Source organism: Molothrus aeneus, chromosome Z, assembly GCF_037042795.1.
Source record: "Molothrus aeneus isolate 106 chromosome Z, BPBGC_Maene_1.0, whole genome shotgun sequence".
Taxonomy (NCBI): Eukaryota; Metazoa; Chordata; class Aves; order Passeriformes; family Icteridae; genus Molothrus; species Molothrus aeneus.
The window spans coordinates 51,946,351-51,965,676 of NC_089680.1; the positions used below are offsets into that span (position 1 = coordinate 51,946,351).

The following is a 19,326-nucleotide window of genomic DNA, read 5'->3' on the forward strand; positions in this document are numbered from 1 at the left end:
GATACCATGCAGCAATTGTTAGGTTATGCATGCTCAATATATATCTATTAAGTGTATTTCATGTCTGTTTTTAATTTTTTGTATTGCACCATTTGGTCAAAGTTGGGCAGGGAGTAAGGCAATGTATTGTAATGGTGGGAAAATTTACAGATATTTACAGTAAATTAGATGTAAACAAGTTTTGGACTCTGCCATCCTTATTTGTACCAACTTCTGTGTAAACGTCCCTGTGAATGAGAAAGGCTGAATGATTGTCATGTATGTACAGTATGCAACAATAAGATACATACTTGATTCTGAATTTTTGCCAATGATTATAAGTAATGCATGTATAAGTAATCTGCCTCTGTTAAAACAACTATATTGGGATTATGGCTGAAAGCAAATACTATCAAAGCGTTGTCCCTTTTGAGCAGATAGGTTGATAGAATATTGGTTTATAATAAGTGTACGTTTTATGTCCAGAGAGAAAAAAAAGCTGCTTTTTTTTTTTTGTAAGGTTTAAGGATTTTTTTACAAATGCTTCAAAATAATCTTTTAAAAAAACCTGATAGGTTTCAGTTTATTGACCTTTATTGATAAAGATTGACAAAGATTTCCAGTATATTTTGCAAAAGGTGGTAAATGCATATCTCCTTAAATACAGAGTTTGCAGCAGAGTTGAAAGGTGCAGGCTAAAAGCAGAGGAAGGACACACAGGGCTTTTTTAAAGGCTCTTGGCTGAGCTCAAATGTGCCATCTTCTGGGGTGTTTACCTTTGCTCCTTTCTGCGTTGGATATTGATGCCAGAGAGAATGAAATGTGGTCACAAATTCACTAGGAAAAGGGATGGGAGAAGCAGTGTTTATTGCCACCTTGCAGGGCAGGGATTGCAGAATTGACAGAATCCTCATACAAAGTCACTTCCACGGCTTCCATGGAAAAGTCAAGTATGGATTTATACATACTGTTTTCACACATTGGTATCTCTTTTTCACAACTGGAAGACTTGTAAAATATATGGATGATACCTTCATGTCTCTGATTGGGTTTTTTTAGTGATTATAAGTTCTGCAGCGGCTTTGGAAGAGCAGAGGCTCCAATCAGAATGTCATGGTAAAGAATTTGGGAAAACGAGCCAAGTAGCTGCTGTGTTATGATAGGTAAAACAATAGAAAGGCTAACCACTAAGTACATTAAAGTAATCTTTGAGATAAAAAAAACATGGACCAATGAGAAAAAGTCAGATGCTGGAATTATTCTGGGTTTTTTTGGTACTTGCCTTTTGTATTGTTTTGTTTTTTGTTTTGTTTTGTTTTGTTTTGTTTTTATAAAGGACCTGAGGAGTATGAAGTATGGCACAGTAAATATAATAATGAACTCTCTTCTAGACAAACCTGTAATACCAAAAAGCTTACAGGTCTTGAATATCATTCTTTAAAACCAATTACTCTTCTGAAACTTGTACAGTAACTAATTAATGTTTGTTGTGGAAAATATAAAATCCTAAAAGAACAGACCTACTGATTTTTATTTCAATAGGAGCAATTGATGATCTAATTAAAAGACACACAAAGGTAACTGTTAAATGGATCTAGTAAAATAAAAACATATATTTGGTTTTAAGAGGTAAAGTGTAATTCCCTAGCATGTGAAGCAGCAAATGCATTGGATTAGTGTGATCAATGCCAAATACTGCTGAGTGTTTGCTTTTGGGTAAGGTCCCTATTAAAATGGATGGAAGGGGGAATAAATAGAAATACTTGTGAATACAAGAGTAGTTACACAGACAACTGAAGAATTAATATTGGCTTTGTGGAACTGGGGGCCCAAGGAAGCCTACTTTGGTGTCTTGATCCCTAGGGATCAAGTAGGAAGGTAGACCCTGGTGCCATGTCTACCTTCCTACTTCTGCCTCAGGAATTGCTTTCTGTGCAATGGAAATGGGAGCGCTCAGGCTGAGCTCTGCCTTGTACTCCAGCCTGAGAAGTGGGCTTTGTGCAGTCTGCTGGTGGCACTAAGTTGTGTTGGTGATTGACATTGTAACTACTGCTGTCTTAGGTCACTGATGTAAAGCGACATCTTTTAAACTCTACAAATGCACACTGCTGGAAAATATGAAAATATTTACACATATTCAGATTATACCAAAAGGAAAAATGCCTTGAGAATTGTTGAGAGTAAGATAGCAAAGAAGTTTGATTAATGTATTAGAGAAATTGGGAAAAAAAACCCAAAATAAATTTAAAAAAACCAAAAAAAACCAAAACACCCGCTCCCCAAAAAAAACAACCCTGTGAACAAAAAAATGAAAAAATATGAACCATTTACATTGTGATCTTGCAAAGCACTTAAATATATGAAACTTTCATAAAAATACTGACACAGCATGTTACAAAGAGGAGTCAATGCAGAAATGTTTTACAGTCAAGCAAGTGAAACTGAATGGGTGCCTCAACTCAATTATGAAACTTTTACTAGGCAGCAGTAGCAGACTGTGGGCCAGGTGGGCTATAAATTGAGAGCAAATGTATTCTCTGCCCCTTGTGTACTTTAGATAGGTCTGGAAGAGTGTGTTGGATGGATACGCATACAGCTGCTGTCACTGTTCTCAGAGCAGGATAGAGAGGAAAGAGGGAGACCTGTGGCATCTTTGCCGTGCCGTGCAGCTTGTTGGTGTACTGAATTTGCATATGTTTTGTGCCTACTGGAGCTGCAATGCCTGGTTGTCAATGCCCACCCAGGCAGATCTCTCAGATGCTCATCAGCAAGGTGATCTCCGCTACAGGTGGAACACTTTCCTTGTATGGTTTCTAAGTGGAACTGCTTGTGTAGGCAGCACTTCCACTTTTTTAATGGCTTTTTGCATTTCAGGCGTTGGAGTGGTTTGCAAAATTTTCCCTGCTTTATAAGGAGATTAATGAAGTTAGCAAAAATTTAAAGAAGTTCTGTAGAAATTGGTAAGGGGGAGTGTGAGAAGATATGGAAAGCTTCATAATTATGGACTGTGAGATGGATAACTTTTGCAGACCTTTGTAAGCTTTTGCAGTTACACAAGATAAAACAAGGGCAATCAATTCTTCTGACTGCAAATTACAAGTTTTAAGAAGGACATTTTTCCTTTTAGATCCAGCATTATGTGGTGAGGTGGTGCTTTTATTGTATGATGCAAAGTTTATGATGCAGAATCTTCCTGCAAAGCCACCCACCAACAGTTAGAAGCAGACATGTAAGCCAAACCTATGTTGCTGCAAATAAAATGGATGAATTGCAATTGTCCTGTCACAGGATGCAGTTGGTTTGGTATAGCTTGATGATGTTTGCTTTAAATGAAATAGATGTTATTTCAAGTGTCTGCTTTGCTAATGTGGAAATTATACTTTAATTGCTTCTCTTGTTGAAATGAACTTCAAAGAGATTATTAGGCTTAGGAAAGAACCAAATAAATACAAAAAGTTTCTTAAATGTATACAATGGCTGTGGACAAGATTTGAGGTTTTCCTTGCAAAAACTTTAAGTGGCATCTTTTAACTACAGTATTTGAAGACCACTCATGTAGATGAAATATTCTTATTAGAGTAGTTGCTATGAAGTCAGTGTGTACAATCTGGCTTTAGCAGCTATTAGTTCCGAATGGTGAATCAAAAATTAATATCTCATTTTAAATCCTCTCATGCTGAAGGTTTTATGTCCTTTGGAAGTCTGCATTTATTTCTAAACAATCACTGTTTTTTTGCTATGAATCATGAAAAAAGTGATGATGATGATGAGGTGTTTCTGATTTATGACCAGAGAACTCTTCATCTAAGGCTTAATTGTCATGTTTTTGCAAATGGTAATTGTAGACAGCCTGGTCTTACCAACAAATACAGAGAACTATCTAACATAGGAACCTGGCACTTAGAGTAGCAGTTTCTAACTGTCCTATTTTTTGTGAGTAGCAAATCTTAACTGTATTATTTTTGAAATTTATTATTTGTTAGATTGTAAAAAAAAAGAGGTGATAAACAAGTAGATTCTAACTGCATAGTTAACATTGTTTGCATGTCTTCTGGGATGAGTCCTGAAAAAGAGAAAAAATAAGGTAAACATCAGATTCGAGCAAATATGGAAATTATTTTATAGAACTTTATGGATAGTGTACAAAAAGGTCATAAATTATTGTGTATAATAGTGTCTAAAATGTGTGATTTTATGAAAACTTTTGTTCATGTTGTTTAATTGTGTAGTGTGTCAGAGAAACAATGGTTTATAAAATATAGAAATATATTTTGAATTACAATTTAAAAGCTGAAAAGGTATTATCAAATCAAATTAAAGCACTATGGTGCATCATTCTGTTGATAAGTAGATATCTCAAACATCTAGAACACTGTTCAGTTTTTACTTCTCTGAGAGTACAGAAAATATGAAAAGCTTTTCATGTAAATTGATAGCATCTTGGGTCCATGTCTCAGATGTATGCTAGAACATGATTCAGTAGGTTCTGATAATTCAGTAGGAAATATAAGTGACATCAGGACTTAGAACAGACTGTGTTTGTTCCTTCTATCATAGTAGAATCTAAGTAGACAACATATTGAGCAGAAATTTTATATGGAGAAGACAGATAATGATGCCTGCATTCTTAAGGGTAAAGCTATTAAAAGCTGGGCTGCTGAGATATTTGTCAGCTCCTCTACTATTGTTGTTCCAGCACAACAAATTGCAAAAACTTTGGTAGGGAAGAAAGGTAGTTTGGGATTATTTATGTTTGTGGCTTGTTGGAGTGAAATTTATAGCTGAAGTAAAGAATCATAAATTATCAAAATCAAGTTGAGAAGCTTTAAAACATGATCCCCGAAGCAGTGGTTGAGAGGGCGTTAATCTAAAAAGTGAGGCAATGGCAGAGGTTTTACTCCATTTGAGTAAACAACACCTCTTGAAAGGTTTCACCATCTTTCAAAACTAGAAAAATTAAGGGAAAAAGACTTCTTCAGAAGGTCTTTAGTTTGTACCAGTAGAGCGGGGAAGTTTTTGAAGTGGCAGAGGACACAGGAACTTTTTCCCACTAAGGTCTAGTTATGGATGCATTTCAGTAAATTCAAAGGCAATTATTTCCTGGCTGGAAAGAGAAGCAGTTGTCTCATCCTTTCATTGTTTACATGGTATGACTAGAGCTGATGACTGGTGCAGCAAAACTTCTTTGATCTGAGAAAATGTAATTTCATTTGCAATAACCTTAGATTTAATACAACAGTTTTTGTATACTTTTACACATATTCTCATGAAACTTTTGTATTTGCAACACAGGTGAAGAACAAGAACATCACTGGTAGCTTTCATCCTGAATTATTGAAGTGATGTTTCCTGTCAGCCTTATAGGCTGTTAAGCCTGCTCATTTAAGGAAATTACACTTCAACCCTTGCCCAGCAAAAAGTTTTTTATGCATTTTGGGATAAACTGTCCAGGGGTATTTTAGCTGTTATGACCACTGAAGGTTTACCAGAAGCCCAATCATCAGGCCATATTCAATTTCCAGGGATTCTGACAATTCTGAAAATTGTCCTAACTTTTCTGACAGTCTACAGTCATTTACACTACATTCATTAACACTACAGTCCTTTGTAGGTTCCCCTGTAGAAGAGACACTGTCTTCATGTTATAAATCATTATGTCTTCTGTTGTCTCAGATGTCTCTCCTAGTACCCAGCTTTTATTTCTCAAGAAGTTTACTTCACACTCACTTATGAATACCCATTCTTATGTGTGACACTGATTAATCAATTTCACATTTATACATAACATTTTAATGGTCTTCATAATTTTTATTTTCGCAACATTGCCAAAAACCTTATGGACTAATTAGAAGTAAACAAACCTGCTCATCTATTCCTATATAGATCAGAAATTTAAATGTTGCAGTAAAATTCTAGATGTGATGCAGACAAATGCCACTGAAGACAATAGTAGCCAGGCAAATATTGAATACATGAAAGTATAAATAATGCAAAGGTTTTTTAGATCACTCTTTGGTGAGATAACATAGCTGTTGTCCTATTACTCATTTTATTTCAGTCTTGCAAGGTTATACATCTCTCCCAGTAAACAGTGACAAATACAAATCCACATTTATACAGCACCACTTCCCTAGCTTCTGCCTGTGTTGTTTTCGAAAGGTTTTTTTTACTTCAAGCAACAAATTTTAAAAAATTTTTTCCCCTTCCCGGTGGTCATATATGTCCACCTTTGAGAGAGCCAGATGAACAAAATGCCTGTTTAAATTCTTACAGGGCTTTCATTTTATGCAGAGCAGCAGGAGGAATGTTGTGCCTTTTCTGGTGCAGAGCTAAATTTCCCACCAGAACCATGTCTGCAAAGCGCACCTTCTCTCTCCCTCAGTGGATCCCAAGAGAAATGAGCAAGAAATGTGGCAACTGCCTTCTTTCAGCTACAGGCAAGTATAGCAGGACATTTTTGTATAGCAGGACATTTTTGTGACACCTACACCACTTAAGATTGCACTTCATTCCAGTCCAGTAAACCAAAGATGCCAGGTGACTTGCAACAGAGACACTGATACGCAGTGTTGCTTCCCTTCTCACCAGCATCACCCTCCAGGTGGTTGCAGGAGTGACTCAATTCACTGTAGTCTTGTGAAGGTATTTCAGAACCTTATCAAAAGAAGAACCAAGTGACAATGCCCGAGGCATTTACTTAGAGGACAACAGGGTTTCTCTACTGACCAAATGCTGCTTTCAGTTCTAACTGGAAATGCAGCCAGTGCTAAGCTTTATTTGCCTTAGATAAACCCTTGGTTGAAGAGCTGAAAGCTTCTCTGCTGTCAGTAAAACTGGACCTTGACAATAATGTTAGATGTACATGCTAGACTGCCCTTGAAGTCTGAACCCTGCAGTTTTGCCAGCACTGTCTTGCAGCAGTGCGAACATTCAGTCTTAGCACTTGTGAGTGGTAGTAAAGGCATGGTCTTGATCCAGATTCCATAGCCACATTTTCATTGTGTGCTGTGGGAAACACCAGCTTTTTCCTTCCATCTGCCATGGCTGTGTCAGGTGTGGTTTACTGTAATGTAAAATCCTCTGTAGTAACTTTTAGTTAGTCAGCTTTGATATGGTGATTCTGCTGATGTCAGCAGAAAGCTCAGTGTGGATTGCAAAAGTGAAGAGGACAGAGGATTGTGGTTGGACAGCAAAAGGCATCTGAGCTGGCATGTAGTAATATATTGATGAGTGACTTTGACAAGGAAGAGAAAAGGAAAGTCAGTATAGTGTGATGTACATACTATAACTGGGTAATACAGGCCAACCACCTTTATTAATTCTTATTTATATTCCTGTAGCCCTTCAGGACTCCTGATCCTATTGATGCCAGTGCTGTGTAAAGAGAGTAGAAATACACAGTCCAATTTACTGATGAGTTTACCATTCCCGTAGAGCAAATAGAATGGGAAACAAGGAGGAATTATGTAGGGTAGTAGTAGTCATCTTGGCATACTAGAATCTGACATACCTTCACTGATTTTGCTAGGCTTTGTAGTAAGTAAAATCCTAAACAAAGAAGGGGAAGGTTTTAAAAGAAAAATATATATTAGATTTATATGTTTCTTGGGAGCTTTTACTAAGTAAATAGGTGATGCGAAGAATCTTGTCTGAAAGATCTTGTTAGAACTGAAATCCCTGAGGAGTCATAAAATACTGCAACTGAGGGCAAATATTCTGCATATGATGCCATAGAGAAGGGACTACATCAACACAGAGCAGAGTAACATTTTAAGAATGACAGGCAAAGAAAATAACCATTGCAGCAATGTCTGATGTGTCTAAGACATAGTTTGCTTTGTTAAAGCATTTGAAAGAAGGCTTGCAATAATTCAGAACTAAGTGCCAAGAGGAGAGGCTGTGCAGAAAATAGGGAAAGTTGCAATTTATGACACCTGTAAGTAAAATGAAAGACAACACCAAGTAATAGTCATGTTTTTTTCTGAGAGTCACGTTTAAGTTAAATTCATGTCATGTTCAGTTGCTAAATTTAAAGTATAATTTAAAATACAATTAATTTCATCTTTCTTCTCTTTCACTTTTCAAATAACATGGGCTTGACATTAATGCCTGATGACATTATTTTTCCCCCTCAATTTAATCCATCCTTCCATTCATTTTTTAGGTGTATCAGTCATCATTTAGATTTATGTAACAGAGAAAATTATTATCCTGCTACTGTTTAAAAACTGCCTAACCATATATGAGTAAAATGCCAACGTACACTTCCACTTACATTTCTATCAGGGAAACTCACTTTGTATTCTAGGCATCAAAGAGGGCTAGAGAGGAGAATGGCTTTCACAGACTTGCGTACCTGCATGAGCATTTGAACTTTAGGTGTCATTCTTTGTCCTTAACAGGAGCACCATATTTAGAATTAAACATACAAAGAATGTCCTCAAGTTGCTTGCAGTCACATCAAATTGCTTTCATAAGGGACAATGGCTAAATAGATTGACAATCAAGACAAGTTCTGTCCTGTGCAAGCAGTTGTGAACCCGATGCTAAAGGTTGTACTGCTCATAAGTGCAAATTCTACAATTGCCATCAGAGATCTGATGCCACTGTGAAGTCTAGAGTTTGTTGATTTGCTCAGGTGGAAAACTGTGGATATGTTTATTTTCAGACTTCTTTCTTTTACTGTGGACAAATATGCTACACTTCATATCAAGCAAGAAATACTGCGTGTTCAGGATTAAATTCATGTGCTTCATCTTTTGATCCTTGCAAACAGGAAATAAGCATTGCTCCACTCATCAGTGGAGTCCTAATCTTGCCTATTCTTCAATCTGTGATCTTTAAGAGCTTCTCATGCTTTAGTAGATAATTTCATTCAGCTTCTACATGCCTTCTGGAAAACAGAAGAATTCAGGTATCAGAATCAGCTTTTAAAACTGGTGGTTGCTGGCAAATACTTGTTCATAGAGTGCTTGAACACCATCAAATTAATGAATGGCTCATTCTGTTATTACCTGTTTCCACTAAGTGGAGCAGATGAACAACCTTGGCTTGATCAATTTGCTTACACTGAGTGTGTTGTAATAATTTCTGTCCTAAGTGCCCTTAAAACCAGGCTGCTTACCAAGCCAAAACACACTGTGATAACTCTGTAATGCAGGAGGTGGTCAGGGATTAAGGAGTGTGAATTCCAGATAGAATTGATTAATGCTTTGATACCTGAAAATATATTTGGTCCTGCCTTTTTAATTTTCTTCATTCTTACATATAGTTCTCCTGAACAAGAGCTTGAAGCAAAGATTTATTTTATTATTTACTTCAAAACTGGATAAAAATAATGATGTTGAAAGTTAATACAGTAACCAAATATAAGACTTTGTAGAATTTTATTCTCTAAAGAACCCCTCCTGCAGATGAAATAATTATTAGTGCTTTTACTTAGTTTGAGCAATTTTAATAAATAAGTATTTATTTATAAATATTTACTAATAAATATTTATTAATAAATAAATAACAATGCTACAATTTTTTAAGTAACTATATTTCCTCCATTTAATTTCTGCCATTTTGAATAATTCTCACTTTATGAGTATTTTTAAGGATGCTCAGCTCTTTAGGAGAGCCATGTAATACTGCAGGTTGCTGTAACATAAAATATTAATTAGCATCATATAGGTTAAGTGGAATTTTAGTCATTGTTGGTAGCTGCTATGAATGATTATGTTTCCTTTACAGTACTGTGAAATGTAAACATGCAGGTAGTATAATACTTCCTGCTTCTGAAGAAACACTAGAAGAACTCATGTTCATGTCCTGAGATCCCATCATGTACCACAAAACGAAGAGGTTTAAGTTTGAATTTAGGGTACCTTACCATCACAATAAGCTGTTTTGGATATGAGGAAGATAGCAGTGCATATACACCGTAGAGGTGGTTGTCACAGCTCACCAGTGACAGTATTGTGACACCGCAGGCAGTATATTTTATGTGAGACATAAAATTCCTACTTTTGACAGCATTTGACCCTTACAGCTGCTGTGCCACATTGAAAATGCCTTAATCAGAAAGGCTGGAATGATTTTGCTTCAAAGCAAGCTCTTTTGCCTGCCACCATTCCTCTAGCCTTTTTGAGGGGGATTGGGAAAGAGTCATCTAGTATTTCTCTCCCCCAGTAAATTGGCTTAAATGGGTGTTTTTTTGCCAGTGGGGTCTGTATTGATAAGCTCATTTCCATTCTTTGAGCAGGCAGAACTCTGGTTATGTCATTAAATCAACATCTGGCCCTGGTTTTCCTGACATACTGAACCAAAAGATGTCTGCTTTTATCTTCACTTCCTTGCTATTATATGGGGTAATTTATTAATTTATTTGCCTACAGAGAAGTCTTCTGCATAATAGCATTTACCTCAACAGGAAGAAGACTTAAAGAGCACTGTCTGTTTTCTGGGGAGGTAGGATGTGTTAGAGCATCTTCTGCCTTGTCCTCTTCCCAGTGGAGGCTCAGTGGGCTTCGGAAGTGCATAGCCTTAAGCTGTGGCTGTATTCTTTCTCTTTAACTGTTAATGGGGTCTTGAGAAGGAGAAGAACTTATAGCACCATTTTGACTCATGGAGAGAGCAAAACTTCAAGTAAATTCCCAGTAATTCCATCATCACAAGACTGGACAACAGAGAGGTGGAGAAAAACAAAGGCTTAGTATTGAGAACAGGAAAGAAGCAAGAAATGCAGCAAACTTACGAGACGCTCATTTGAAGGAATGCTGAGAGCTGTTGAGGATGGAAGATGAGAACTACTGGAGAAAATGAGAGGAGGGTTGGGTGGATTTTTTGGAACAATCTACCAGAGAAATGGAAAAGTTATTAATTCAAGGCTTTCACAGAATTCATTGTATGCCTCAGTAAGTACACAGAGAGAAAAGATCCAGTTTTTTAAGGACTCTGTGTGGAAAAAGGTTTCCAATTAGGTAATTTATTTTGCAGTCTCTATATTTTTAATAATGGATTTTGTATTTTGAAAGCTAAATTCTGAGATTTCTTCTGGATTTTTTGGAGAGGGTAAGGCAGTTTTAGATGTGGGGGATAGAGAATAAATTAATGGGAGAAATACAGAATAAGTAGAAGAAAGCTCTGTGAATCAAAATATGCTAAGCTTCAATGAGAAGCAATGAGAGATTGCTTTATATTGAAGAGTAACTGACACAAGTGAGTAAGAGCTAGATTGGAATGAACCTGCAAGTTAAATGTAGCTTTGTATATTTAATGAGATATTTTTATTTTAAAGAAACTGTAAGAATATTTTTATTAAAACAAAATATTAAAGCAGTAGAATTTATAAATGGTGTAAAGGTAATGATACCTCTAGATGTGTAAAACTGACACTGCTTATTACCTGGCTCATTTTAGCCTCCTTTCTGTTTCACCTGCCCCATAAAGAAGCGTTTGTATTCGTGATGCTGATAAAGCCACTGTCATTCCAAAGAGGCAGGCGCCTTCTGGAATTTGCCTGTTGTGCACATGCATGTCAATGTGTATACACGCATGTGCATACATATACACAGCATGAATTAGAAAATTGGTATTTTCTCTGTCCAAGTTTTGAAGATACGGTCCGGTGTATGTGTTCTATTTTATATGGTAATAAGATAAGCAGAAAAGATCACTGAAGGACTCAGAACAACAGGAAAATATACTAAAGTGAGTAAATAATAATTTTACTATTATTTTTAGGCCCTGAAGAAAATCCTAAGAAACTTTTCTTTTTTGTATGTGTGTGTGCTAAATACTAATCTAATCTTATTTCCTCTTTAGCAGTTGTTATAACCTTGAGAAAATTTTTAAGAACAGAGTACTCTGTTACTGGGTTTTAAAAGTTGTTTTTAATCACCCCCTTTGTTTATGCATTAGAAATGGGAAATGTTCAACCCCTGCAGGGGAAAAAAAACCAAACAACTGAACTTCTAAGTGATGCTGCTCACTAATTATTTTGGTGCGTTAATAGTTTACCAGCCTGTAAATACTGACTTGAATTAATACTCTGAAATGAAACAGCTGTAGTATGTTCACTGTATTTACCTGGGATCAATCACCTGATGCTTGCCATACTTCTACAGGAAAGGAGAAACTTCCTCTAAAAACCCTGCAAAATGCAGTAGTAACATCCTGGGGGTTTGTTTTATTGTTTTCAGGGTGCTGGGTGCACTGCACTGGTGGTAGCTGTGGTGGCAAGGAAGTTAGAACTTACCAAAGCTGAAAAACATGTGCATAATTTCATGATGGACACCCAGCTAACTAAAAGAGTAAGTCACACTTTATATACAACCGAAAAGGAATACTGTGTATTAATTTATTTCTGCATTTGTGTTTAAGTAGTCTCCTGCTTGGTATCCTTGCTGAACTTTGTCATGGGTATTGTTTTGAAAGATTAGAAATTGGATGCCTTGAGTTTTCCTTTAAATTGAGGACAACTGCAAGTTGTCAGCAAATTTTAAGGGTTTGTATAGAATATTGTATAGAGGGCCCTTGTAACTGGAAGGTATTTGGTGTTAATTAGTTAATTAGCAGTTAAGTGTTGTGGAACTAGACTATTGCATTAAACCAAAAGCTTTTGCATGGCATATGAAAATATATTTTTTGTAGCTAAAATAGGTGAAATGACAGATAAAAACTAAAATTTCAACCTATGAGAGATATTCTTAAGAAAATAACATATGTTTTCATATGTTGCAACATATGAACAATAACAGTGAGGCAGTCTTTCCAACTGCGTTTTGTACACAACACATGGTTTATTAAGTGGCACACAGTTCTGAAGGACCCTGAAAGATATTTGTATATATTATTTTTAGAAGAAACTATTTTTCACAAAATAGGAGGCATTGGTGTTGAAATATTTTAAATGAAAGAAAATGCAGCAAACAAGGCAATACAAATCCTTTGCTGAAATAAAACAGGTCAGTTTTGAGGGAACAAGAAAAAGAGTAGTAACTGTACAGTGCACTCAACTTGTTCAGTCTTCATTATTGAGAAGAGCCAATGTGAAGAAAAATGTGCTTATAGTCACAGCTCATCAGAACTCAGCAGAGTTTCTCCTTAGTGGTGGGTGCCTGAGATGGAGACAGTCGTTCTGCTCCAGGCGAGGAGGAGGAAGAGGATGGCTGCCCCAGCACAGCTCCATGCAGCACTGCAGCGCTGCACTGCTGCGGGTCTTGTGTTGCAGAGAGCCCCGTCCTGTCCCCAAGTGCTGTGTTTCTCAGAGCACTGCTCTGGCTGTGCTGGGTCTCATTTCTGTGCTGCTCACCACTAACAGCCTGTATCTCCTCTAAGGAGTCACAGCAGGGAGAGACTAAGGATGAGTGAGGAGAGAATTCCTATATAGGTATAAAGGGTGTCTGACAAGGTGTCTCTTTGTGCTTGTTGATTTACATTCCTATTGCAGTCAGTTAAGGTGTTGTTGATACTAGACCACAGGAAATAATTTGTCCTTTCATAACATAGTTACTTTTTTAGTGTTATCTGACAACTGAGCCCAAAATGTGTCTCAGAGATTGGCCAGATTTTGAATCTAGTCTTTATTTATGCCTTTTGAAGTTTATTTTGTTCATCTATTCTTCATATAAATCTCAATGTTAGTGTAATACTTTATTAAACAAAGCTTTAAGCTTGTGAAACTCAAAGCACATGAAAAGTGAGCCAAGCAAACAAATCTAAGATGCACATCAGATCACAATTCATGCAGATGCTGGGGATCTTTCCTCACAGCCTGATGATAGCCATACTTTCCAGGAGTGCAAGGGCTACTTAGGAATTGTGAGGACGTCTCTAAACCATGGTTGTGCTTTCAGTGAAGACAGGACAAGGTTCTCCAACACTTACAGGTGCAAAGTGGGGAGGCTGTTGCTGGGCCAAGTTATTGCATGACATTCCTGCAATGTCTTAGCCATTGACTTAGCTCTGACACTGCAGTTACTGGCATGATGTAAAGCTGGAGGAGAGAAAATAAAGATGAATAATTAGGACAATTTTTCTTTCCAAGTATCCTAGTCGTTCAGCCATTAATCAACATTGCATTCAAATTATTTGTATGTTTTTAAGCATTCTTGAAAATTTTGGAGGGCCTAAAAAGGGAACTGTAGGTACTCTTTAACATTTTATGGAACGCCAAATTTAAAAAATAAATCAAAGCACTTTTTAAATAGAACTCTGCCCGCATTAATTGACAACATATTTTTTCATCTTCTTGGAGATGTTAAAAAAGAAACAAGTATAAAAACTAAATGCCACCCAAAACCAAAAAAATAAAAGAAAGGGACAAAGTGCTCAAACAGCTCTGAAACTTTAAAAGACTGTTAAATTGCCAAAAGAATTAAGAAGTGCTAACCATAGAATAAGAAAGAGAGAAATGTTATGGTCCTATTGAATACACTTAATTAACATACAGATAATGCATTAGTATTTCCTCACTGTAATTGATATTGCCATAAACACCAAACAGTTCCAACTTTTTGAAGAGGGAAAATTATTCCTGGATGCAAAAATATTTGATCTGAACATCACATCTATATTAAAAGGAAACTGCTCAGCAGTCCCCTTTATCCAGTTGTTGCTTTCTTCCCTCAGTGCTTCAGCTTCTTGAGGTACCCACTTCCCACAGTTAAGACAGCATTTCAAAAGCTTTAGGAAAAGTTAGTAACAGAAAAGTAAAAACGTAACATACTACTACTTTTGTCAGCCTGGTGTTTTTCTTTTATTAAACAGGTGAAAAATGCAGCGGCCAATGTACTCAGGGAAACATGGTTAATTTATAAAAACACAAAGCTGGTTAAAAAAATAGACCATGCAAAAGTAAGGAAACATCAACGCAAATTCTTGCAAGCTATTCATCAGTAAGTATTATTTTGCTTTCTTTTTCCTCCCAAGGTGTTTTCTCTGTTAGTTTCCTTCTCTCTCAGTCACTCTTAGTCCCATTCTGCCCCCTCCCTCCTCTCCCCCCACCATTCCCTTCCCTTCAAGGTTGTTCTGGAGGTTGATTTTCTTTCAGAGTAAGACAAAGATAGCCATTTACTGTATTATCTATTTACAACAAAATAAGAAGGTACACTGGCAGTTTATGTCCGTATAAACTGGTGAATGTTTTTTAGAAGTTTCCCATACTTCTTGAGTTATCTAAGACTTTTTTTGTTCTATGCCACTGAGACTATCCTTTATTTTTATGCATTTTCTTCCAGGTAGAAAGATGTGAGCTACAATAGACAGAAGAAAATTAAAAAAAAAAACTCAACATTTTCTTTGTAGTAAATGTTTTAATATTGTAAAGTCAGAACAATGTGATAGAAGAGAGTATGTATGTAGTGTTTAATGAACAGAATATTTATCAAGTATAAGTTCATGGCCCACCAGCATTTAGCCTCTCTCCACTGTATATTCTCAGTGCATAAGATCAAATGTTGGTATGTCAGCTATGATCCTGGCCATCTATTCTAGAAAATGGGAGTGTATGCCAATAGTTGAGACCATTGAGCACCTCTGGCATTATTCAAATGAGTTCTTCCCCTCTACATGAGAGTCTGAAACAAGCCTGAGGTCTAAAACTGGTAGTAGGTTTAAGCTGTGCCATGGTTTTGCCAAACTACAAGTATTTATCTAAAATTTGCAGTATGTATTTGTCATAAAGCACATCCAAATGAGTAGAATTGCTCAATGGTTACTATTCCTGAACTACCTGAGGGGAAAAAAACCTCAGAGTTTTGTCCTCAGGAACCAGGGAATTTTGGTCCTAAGGACCATTTTGAGGAATGGTCAGGATCTGTTTGTTCTATTTGTTATCCCCATTCAGCTGAGGCAGCCATCTGTACAGCCTATGAAGATAGTTCCAATGAGTTACAGAGAAGAAGGAGACAAATTAGGTTTAGTTTCAAACTGATGGTTTCATAACTTTTGAGTGTAGGTCTGTGCCTGAGACAACCAGTGAAGTGATGTGAGAGGGGCATCCATGATGAAAAGAATATCTGTGCAGCATCTTACAGGAAAGACAGGAAAGAAAGGCCAGGTTTACTCATTTCCTATTAGTAAATTTAGACTAACAATCATTCTCTCTTTCATAGCAATGTTTTAAAGCAGTAGGTAACTAAGCTTAAGCTATGAAGTATTCTGTAAACTTTGATTACTGTATTACATTTAGCAAATTTGCAGGTTTAAATGTTACTGAGTCATTGTGGAGATATTTTGAGGAATAAAAAGATAACAGAAGTTGAGGCATTTTTATGTGAATATAAAAAGCATATTTTTATATAGCAGTTTGGCCACCCTGCTTAGCTTAAAGGATTGGGAGGTGGAGGGGAGTGGCAGGGGTTCTGGGGAGAGGATAGCATGTCATGTGCATCCTTGCTGGACTTGAATCCTTGATTGAAAAGGCTGTTTCTTAACATTCTAACTTTACTATTTATTGTGTGTGTGTGTGTGTGTGTGTGTGTGTTGTGTGTCTGTGTGTGTATGAGCACATATGTTCAGAAAAGAATCTAAAAAGCACAGCAGGCTCGATCTCCAGCTTTTTTTATCAGTCAAGCTCAGAAGAGCTTTTCAGGATATAAAGTGTGTTCTGCATCTCCCTTAAAAATTAATTAATCAAGTGGAGGGGAGAAGGTGGCATCAGTAATTTTTTCCTAGGTGTGACAGCTAGATTGCACAGCTATCTTAATAATTTCTCTCTGTCTTTTACCACTTTGCACTACAGCCCCAAAACTTTTGTATTCAGGGAAAAAACCCCAAAAGATAATTTTTTCAATATGCTGAAGAATGCACCATAAATTAAAAGATTGCACCAGCAGTTTGCTTTCTTCCTGTAGCTGATTAGATGGATGCAAATTAATTTTCCATCCCTTTGCATCTTTGTACTTTTTCTCAAGTGACTTACAGTTTTCCATCTTTCTAGAGTCTTAAGTTTTGTTTAGTCCCCCTCCTTCATCTTCAACCATTTCACTGGAGACAAAAATAAAAAGAGTGGGCTCTCTCAGGGCTAATTTAATAGAAGAAACGATCCCAGATCATGATAACAGTCACGGCCACAGCTCTGAAATGTGTTCAGCTGGTCTGAGTGTTCTGCTTCTCATGCACATTAGATAAGATGAAGGTGAAATCATAAAGCATTTTATGTATTGTATGAATAAGAAAATCTGCAGTTGATAGTTAATGGGAAGGCTTGAAGATATTGCAGATTCCTACATCATGAATGCGAGTTAGATGACTCCTCAGGCAGCTGCTGATCAAAAGTAGCAACGCCCTAGGACTTTCCACCTGCTGAATCGAGCCCACTGTGCTCATTTGGTCGTTTTAGTATATTTTACACTTTGTTTTCTTTTGTTTTGTCTTTTTTTCAACATATGAAAATAGAGCTCGGAAGTAAGTTGTATAAGCTGTTCCTTTCTAAACTTGCAGAATTTACCACTGTCTGCATGCAAAAAATAGAGTTTTTATTTGTGAATTTCAGTGGTCTGATTGCTGCCATGGAAATGCGATCCAGAATCATGATCTTTTTCTGTGATAAGTGAAGTTCATAAAATCAAAATTTTATCTTGATGAATTATACTAAGAAAGTCTGTTGGTTTTCTTTAAATCCGGCTGCTGCAGCTAAAGACTTGCCATATCTATATGTTCTTACAGCCTGTGGTAGGTGTTGGGTTGGTTACTATGAAGAATTTTCATGTTGTTTACAACTCGTACTACAATAATAATGAACTTCCTGGAATTTTAAAATTAAAATACTGATTGTCAAACAGATGAGTCAATGAATCTTAAGAAAAGCAGAAAGCACATATTCTGCACATTATTTGAAAGAATGGTCACCAAAATGCTGGGGTTTTCATTCTCTAGAGAAATAATATCCTTTGAATAATTGTTCTGACATTTTGATAATACAATTCTGTACCTTGGAGACTCCTTTTTTGCTTCAGAAGAACTCCACCTTGTAGCCTCTGAAAACACGACTCCTACCATCTGCATTTATGTTGTGCTCTGAAAGAAGCTTCCAGGGGAAGAAGAGCATATGGCATTCCAGTAACAATCTCCTGGAATGCCAGTTTTATGTGATCAGTTCATTTCTACCTTAACAGAGTTATTTCCATTTATATTTTAAAGATATTTTTAAATTATATTTCACTCTCCACAACTTACTTTCTCATACCAGTTAGCCTAGATATGAAAGGAAATGCTTGTCAACTAAAGAGATAAGGAAACTTTTTGGTTTTGGAATACCTTCAAGAGGGTTTTCTTTAGACCACCTTTCTAAGTAATACCATCACTGAGAAATGGACAGAGAATGCATTAGCAACCTACCTGTCACGAAAGGCTGCCAAACTCACTTCCATTTGACAGCTAACCAAATTCTTGTTTTGGTTGGCACTTGGCACACTGGTAGACTGAAGTGGTATCTTATCACAAATCTACAAACGACTCCTCTGGTAGTCAATCTGGAAAACATGGGGTTTGTATCAGAGAATGTATAAGAAGGGTCCTGTATCTTGCGAAAAATGTGCATAACCAACAATAATGCAGATAAGCATGCATCAAAGAAAAAATGTACCCTTGCTGCTTCTTTCATAGTTTTTCAATGCTATAGTTTAAATAGTAAATTTAAAATGTAATCATATTTAGATTCACAAATTATCCAAAAAAACCAAATGTATTGGCAAGCATGTTGGTTATTTAGCTGCTGGTCTGATGGAAGTTCTGTTTAAAGTAAGGAGAAACTCACTTATCACTGTATGTTCATCAGGTTCCGACACCTGCTAACCCAATCCATTTCCGACAGAACAGGGCTAATACCTGTATCTAGTCATGTAGGCATGGGAAGATTCTTGATTGCTACAACAATAATGACAAAAAACTGTTGTTCTATGTTTCTTCCTATATCTACTTGTCACGATACTGAGGCTTTGAGGAATGTTTTGGCTTTCTTTCATGTAGTCTGGATAAATTGTTATCTTCTTTATTGAATTCAACTTTGACCATTGCAAATGATATTCTCAAGGACATCACATTTCCTTGCTGTTTCCTTTTTTGCGGTGTTGAAGAAGCATGCTTCTCATTGTAGCAGGCACATGAAAGATTCTGACTCTACACAAAGTAGTTAAGGCATTGTCCATGCAGTGAATTGCTCTTGTAAATTTTGTGCATGCTCTCTAGAAATCCTAGTATGACCTCATGCAAAAAAAAATCTGACTTAAAATTCCACTTTTTAGATTAAGAAGTGTAAAAATGGAACAAAGGAAACTGAATGATCAAGCCAACACTTTGGTGGACCTGGCAAAGGTTAGTAGGCAGTTACTGTTGTTTCAGCATTCATCCTTTCAAAAT

General features: G+C 36.5%; 1 protein-coding gene across 1 annotated transcript in view; it reads left to right on the plus strand.

Moving 5' to 3' along the window:
• KCNN2 (potassium calcium-activated channel subfamily N member 2) overlaps positions 1–19,326 on the plus strand; it is a 71,413-nt gene that overhangs the window by 46,173 nt on the left and 5,914 nt on the right. Inside the window, exons 5-7 of the mRNA XM_066569660.1 lie at positions 12,165–12,275; positions 14,734–14,861; positions 19,212–19,281. Of these exons, the coding sequence (XP_066425757.1) occupies positions 12,165–12,275; positions 14,734–14,861; positions 19,212–19,281 (309 nt within the window). The remainder of the gene's footprint in view (positions 1–12,164; positions 12,276–14,733; positions 14,862–19,211; positions 19,282–19,326) is intronic.